This window comes from Meleagris gallopavo, chromosome Z (assembly GCF_000146605.3).
Source record: "Meleagris gallopavo isolate NT-WF06-2002-E0010 breed Aviagen turkey brand Nicholas breeding stock chromosome Z, Turkey_5.1, whole genome shotgun sequence".
NCBI lineage: Eukaryota > Metazoa > Chordata > Aves > Galliformes > Phasianidae > Meleagris > Meleagris gallopavo.
Window position 1 is genome coordinate 56,643,215 of NC_015041.2, and position 6,971 is coordinate 56,650,185.

General features: G+C 40.0%; 1 protein-coding gene across 1 annotated transcript in view; it reads right to left on the reverse strand.

Moving 5' to 3' along the window:
- ATP6AP1L (ATPase H+ transporting accessory protein 1 like) overlaps positions 1 to 6,965 on the reverse strand; it is a 14,482-nt gene extending 7,517 nt beyond the window's left edge. The window contains exons 1-3 of the mRNA XM_010726085.2: positions 6,807 to 6,965; positions 1,198 to 1,238; positions 324 to 382 (exon numbers count right to left, since the gene is read on the reverse strand). Coding sequence (XP_010724387.1) covers positions 324 to 382; positions 1,198 to 1,238; positions 6,807 to 6,934 — 228 coding nt within the window. The 5' untranslated portion in view covers positions 6,935 to 6,965. The remainder of the gene's footprint in view (positions 1 to 323; positions 383 to 1,197; positions 1,239 to 6,806) is intronic.
- Positions 6,966 to 6,971: the final 6 nt, after the last annotated feature.

Genomic DNA, 6,971 nt, shown 5'->3' on the forward strand with positions numbered 1-6,971 from the left:
TTTTTTTTTGTACCAAGCAAAATACTGGGCACTGCAGTCAAATGCAATTGTACAGAAGAAGAGTACAATTTGGTTCTTCTAGAACAATCCTGTGCCTGAGCCCAGTGACAGCACCAGCAATGAAGCCTTACCTCACTACTTAGAAAAGCAGAGACACTGAAATGCATGTTGGGAATCAACAGCATACCACAATGACTCAGAATTTTGTTGGCTATTTCTTGTAAATAATAGATTATTTAATTCAATAATAGAAGTTAAAAGATCTCAGCATGTTACTGAAAAAAAAGACAAAGCTTTTCTGATATAGTTCCTGCAAGCATTACCTGTGCAATTGCCACTTGATTTACATTGAATTTTGGCTTCACACCACCATATCGTCGATCTGCAGATAAAAGCGTGTTATGAGCCCACACAGAACGTATCCACTCATTGTACCACCTTAATCTTGCATGTTCTGGCACAAGTAGCCTTGAACAATATCTCTTATTTTGTTTTGGAAAATATGTGTCTCGATGCAAATATCACCTTCAACATCCAACTTATGTTTTAGTTTACCTTGCTCATAAAATAAAGTCTCCTTTTCAGTGACTAGCTTGCCATCCTAGCTGGGAAGAACTCCAGTGGCCAAAAATGACAGGAGTTAGCCTATCCATGTATACATGTGTATACATCTCACACTTAATAAAACCTTACTTTTTCTTTATGCACCAAGCTATTTTCAAAAAGTGTGTGTTGAATTACAAGGCAAGAGCCTGTGTAGGAATTTCTTTCCCTGCAGGGGACAGAGACGGGAAGCTGTGACAAACAGATGGTCTGTCTATCTTCACTGTCAGGACAGTGAAGATTTGTAGGAGTGAACTCGCTTCATGGACTTTCTCACATCTTCACCCTTCAACCTTCAAACCCTTAGCTCTGTTTTCATCTGGTTTAAAAAAAAGAAAGAAAGAAAGAAAGAAAAATAAATAAATGAAGACTTCTTTGTTCTATATTCTCACTATATTTCAGAGTCAATTAGTACATGATTGTTTTAACCAGGCAAATCCCTTAAAGGGTATCTGTTAAAGATGGATATGTTTTAACAGAATATTTGACAAAACAGTCAGCAATACCAGAAGGAGCCACTCCTGGGAATGAAGATTTTTTACAGCTGCACTGTCAGAGCCAATATCCAGGCATTTAGCCCACTGAAAGCCTTACCAGTTCTTTGCAGAGAATCTTCATCTGAAACTACACGTGAACTAGAAGAGAAGAGAAAAATATTTACTTTACAGCATATAAGTCTCCAACACATTCACTAGGAAGAGCTCCTGCTGCTATGTTTCATTCAATGTAACATTCACAATACAAAATACTTGAAAAGATGCATGCAAAGACCAGAACAATGTAAGAACAATGAGCAAGAGTGATACCAACTTAAATGCCTTTACCTTAGTGGCAGAATGGTGTGAGACACAGCATCATAACCTCATATAGAAGGAGCAGAGCAGCCTTGAAATCCATTTCTATCACATCTAAGCAGCTCTGGCAGCAAGGGAATTCGATCCTTCTGCACCTGGTTCACTCAAAACCCATGTAATTCCACAAGCCAGCAGAGTGCCCAGGTGGCCAAGAAGACCAATGGCATCCTGGCTTGTATCAGAAATAGTGCAGCCAGCAGGAGCAGGGAGAGGATTGTCCCCCTGAGCTCAGCTCTGCTGAGGCTGCACCTCGAGTACTGTGTTCAGTTTTGGGACCCTCACTACAAGAAAGTCATCGAGGTTCTGTGTCCAGAGAAGGGCAGTGAAGCTGGTGAGGGGTCTGGAGCACATGTTCTGGGGGAGCAGCTGAGGGAACTGGGTTTGTTCAGTCTGGAGAAAAGGATGCTCAGGGGAGGCCTTAATGCCCTCTACAACTCCCTGAGAGGAGGGCATAGCAAGGTGGGGAGTGGCCTCTTCTCCCAGGTAACAGTGATAGGACAAGAAGGAATGGCCTCAAGTTGCACCAGGGTAGGTCCAAGCTGAACATTAGGAAAAAATTTCTTCTCAGAGTGATGAGGTATTGGAATAGGCTGCCCAGCAAAATGGTGGAGTCAGCATCCCTGGAAGTGTTCAAAAGAAGAGGGGCAGATGTGGCACTGAGGGACATGGGACATGAGCACGTTGGAGGCGGGTTGATGGCTGGACTGGACTGAATAATCTTAGAAGTCTATTCCAGCCTTAATGATTCTATTTTTCTATCATCTCACACATAACATCTTGTTTACACTCATGGTTTGGAAGGGCTTCTTCTGATCAGTGCCTCCCTAGCAAAAGCATATTTTCATAGGCATACTCTATGCTGCCAAGGATAGATCTGTTGTGCACCCCTGCAAACTCCTCTAACCCAGAAGGCAAAACAGAGAAAAGCGAAGGGAGTTCATATCCCAGCTTGTCACTTTGTAACCAAACACCAGGACTGATGAGCAACTCTGCTCCTGACCATACAGGACACTCAGTCCCTTCAGCAATAAAATAGGCAATAAAACAGAAGACAGTCTCCAGAGAAAATGTGACACAGTACAAAAAGACAGCTATGATCTGCAGCACAATACTGTGACTCTAATCTGAGCTGAACAAGCCAAAAAGATCTTATGTTATAAAAAATTCAATATAGATAACACTGTTCAAAATCAGTTTGGCAGTTTTAATTAGACAAAGTGAGCCCAGCTCCTTCTCCAGTCAAGAGCTGTTAAATCCCACAGACTTCAAAGAGATGGTGCACTTTCAGCATGGGTCCCACTCTCGCCACGTTTCTAAGCCAGGTGTTAGTACTAGGATAGTTTTTTTGAACCATTGCTTCATAAGAAAGGAGCAGAAGCAGAGTTGTTTTGCCATGTCTATCAAACCTAAGCAATCCAGAGCGTAATTCCAAAGCAAATTTGTTTACTGTAACTTCAATAGGATCCCACTGAGATACAGGCACTGGGCATATACATCAACTGCCCTTAACCCAAGGCTAATTCTGGCCCAACCTATACCAGAAAGACATTGTTTGATCACACAGCAGACTTCAGCATCTCCAAGAGTCCAGTGCAAGGAACAAAAACTGGCTGTCTCAAGATATGATCAAAACAGACTTCATTTTGTTCTCTTGACCATACAAAGCTCTCTCTAGGCTTCTTTACTGACAGGAGCATAGGCTATGTCATTTTGGCCCAAAGGTAATTTCCTCCCGCAGTTTTTCAGGACAGACTGTGCCTTTGGGACAGAGAAGACAGCAGCTCATCTGGACATTTTTTCATAACAAAAGCTATAAAAACGAGGCACACCAAAAAGAAATTGATGTGAATTATTTAGATACTAACTCTAGTAATATTTAGTTATATCTATATGCACTTAATTACGTTAGTTATACACTTAACTTCCTTGCATATGCTTAGTTAAAAGCTCAAGGCCCATTATTCCATTTGGAAATTGCCATGCTAAAGCAAGCAGACTAAAACTAGGATGTGAGGAGACAGGTGAAATTGCATAATTCACTTAATTTCATCACTGGACTTGAGAGGTTTTTATGTTGATCTGAAAAGAGAAAGGGCTGGTTATGGTATTATGACTGTTGATAAGAAAGTCATTACTTATCTCTCATCTGGGATAATGCTAATACCAAGGCCATACCAAGTGGTTCACCTTAAAGAATAGTATTTGATAAGCAACATGAAGCCCTCAGGAGAGCAGAGAATGAATGAACGTATGAGGCACCACATTCATGACAAAAAACTCCGCAGGGTTATACCTTGAACACAGGTACAAATGCCCTCCACACAGCCTATGAGGCTCAGGCTGAAGTCTGTGACAATGCAGTCTGACTCCTCCACTTCACATGCAATATACCACAGCAATGCACAGCAATGCTGCTCCTGAAGGCCAAATTGCTTTTTTCAGCACAAAGATATTCAAATATAGATGAATGTGCACAGCTGATGAAATATTCATGCTTTCATGAGGAATGTAGCATAGAGCGTGTCCCAGGAATCACCGCTAAGTACCACAGTATGACAAATGCTCTCAGCCACATGGCAGTCTTCTTACACACTTGGGATGCAGGCAGAGGCACAGGAGCAGAATGCCTCCACCTGGGTACTACTTTTTCTTACCCTGCTCACCAGCAACGCCAGCTGCCTCTTACCTCTTGTGTGCTGTGTGAAACCCCACTAAAGGGTTTGCTTTGTTTCACTACAGCCCAACTTCTATGGCACAGAGAGTAGTATATGGTAAGGATCGCCTCCCTTTCTCTGAGTAGAAAAAATCTGACAGTTTTATCAGGTCCATCAACTGCTTTTGACATTTATAACCCTGAGGTTTCATGGAAGCATGTCATCTGTGACAGAAACAGGTGGCCTTCAATAACCATCCCAGTGTCAAATCATAGGCCCTTTCAGCCAAGAGCAATTGACAGGTAATTTCTGGCAGCCAGTTGCTTTTGTCCTCATAAAATGAGAGCATTGTAGGAAATAATGGGAAAAGTTAACAGTGAAATAAGAGCACATATTTGCTTGTATACACAAAACATTAACTACAGTAAGGGGAAAAAGGAAACTATCTCCAGTTAGCCCTAGAGCTTTCTTCTCCACTGCCTGCAAAACTGTCAGTAGAGGGGCTGTGAATCAGTAAGAGCAAATCATTTTAGCAAACAAAACCATACACATGACTTACAAAAACGTAATTCTTTTTCAGCCATTTGTCCTACAGTAACTTCAGATTCAGGAGCACACACAGTGTATGCTTTGAAGACTAACATATTTCTTCACCAATTCAGAAATAACTAGCCCAGACGCAAGCAGGCAATACACTGTATGTTGAACTTACCATTGTTTGTGTGTCAGGAGCCCATATGAAATTGGCTTAGCCCTAATACAAAGCACTGGGATGACTAATCACTATGTAAAACCCAATTAGATAAGATTATAAGAATAAAGAAGTGTAAATTCCCTCTTATCAGACAACATTATCCATCTACATTAGATAACAAAGTCTAACTTTGTATCTAAAATATTCATGTAGACTCCACCCTTGAAGACAGCCTTTTGTCCACTGAAGCAAGCAAAATAAACAAACCTGGGATGCAAAAATGATCAAGTGTGGAGGCCATACTTTACATGCCATCAGCTTAAAATGTTTCAGGTAAAGCAATACAGATAGTTGTCTTTTACTTTTCATATTACTGCTCTCACAAACCACATCAGGTGCCAAAATACACTGCTGCAGTATTTACTCCAACTATCACTCACTCGTATCGTCCAGCTGCAGTCTACCTCACTGACGGTAGAACTGGTGTCAATAATTTATGAAGTATTTATTTGAAAAATAATGTGAACCTTCACACTCACTAAATATGAAATATGATGACCAAAAGAGAGGAATGCTTACTGAGCTGCTGGCAGCAACAACCTGACTGTAGTCCCAGCGACGCTGTTCATATGTAATATCTCCAAAGTTATTAAATTATAATTGTGAGTCACATTCAAAATAAAATCTAGTTCCTCCTAAAAAATGTATCTAACAAAAACTGTAATTAAATTTAGAATACATCTGCTGAAGTTATATCATAAAAAAAACATCTACAAAGCCTCTATCTCTTTACAGATTTTAAATATTTAGTGTCACATTTTGGAAGCTCCATCTGTGATGGAACATAGGGAGACAGATTTACATAATTATTTTATTTTGCACTGACTATTGTTTGATCTGTACTTTAATAGGGTTAGGACCTACAAAAAATTATAGTTTTGAATATAAATAACAAAACTGAGCTCATAGAAAGTCTGGCAAATTATAGGTATGATCTCACCTCCACTGAGTGCAAAAGTTGAATTCCCATTCAATTCAACAGCAAGAGAAGCACAACTACATTTCTTAATTTTTATTAGAATAAAGTTCATGCAGTGTTTCACTCCCTTCTCTCAAATTTTGATCTGATAGCAAAGAAGTGCAGTTATTCTAAGAAGACACTGACAAATCTGAAAACTGGCAGAGGAGAACAAGAAGTAAGCTATCTAAATGAAAACAATATTGTAGCACTTACTGGTAACTGACTACCAGCTCTCTTAATACAAGCTTAAGCAAATCACCACATGTCCTCCTTGCCTAAGTGCAGATTTTATTGCCAGCTGTGATCTTCATCAGCATATTTGATGTTTTTTATTAGTGACTTGGGGACATGATTCAACTAATATAGTTAAGGCTCTTTACACGTTTACAATGCTTGGCATTAGAAAGTTCTCTTTCCCTTAATTTGAGCTTCCTATTACTATTTCATTAAATTAAAAAATGGCACAATAAACAGTGATGAATCCAAATTCCTTCCAATTTCTTAACCTAAGACTTTTTAGCAATGCCGAATTCACGCTTCTGCACAAGTAGAATTCTTTAGCACGCACATTTCATGGAGTAGTTTTCACACCCTTGCTGCTATTCTATTTATATCTCTTAAATAAAAATTAATTAATTAAAAAAATAATAAAGTAAAAACAGACAGGGAAAGTCAGAGAAAGAGAGTCAAGAGCAAGAATTTAATGTAAGACAAATGCTCAGAAAACATTCATTTTTAAACCATTTTTAGTGTTACACATAAAATTGTTTTAAAGTTGCTTTTTTACACAGCATAGGCTTCAAAATTTCTACTAATTTCTACATTCACCCCAGCTGTTCTCTGAGAGGAAAACTGAAACCATGCCATGATATTCTAAACCACAGCCAAATCTTCCACACGACACACACCACTAAAGGACCACACTCAACATACACATTCAACTTCACCAAGGGTCAGTCAGCAAGCGCTCCATCACTCACCCGCCATCCTCTGTGGCAAGCGTCTGTTCCACAGCTGCTGAGAAGTCCAGACATGAGAACAGAACGAACAACCTAAGTGCGGCGTTTCTTTCCATGGAGAAGAGCCGGTGCCTCCACACCGAGCACATCTGCTCCTTCGGACTGGGGGGGGTGCGCGGCCCCGCA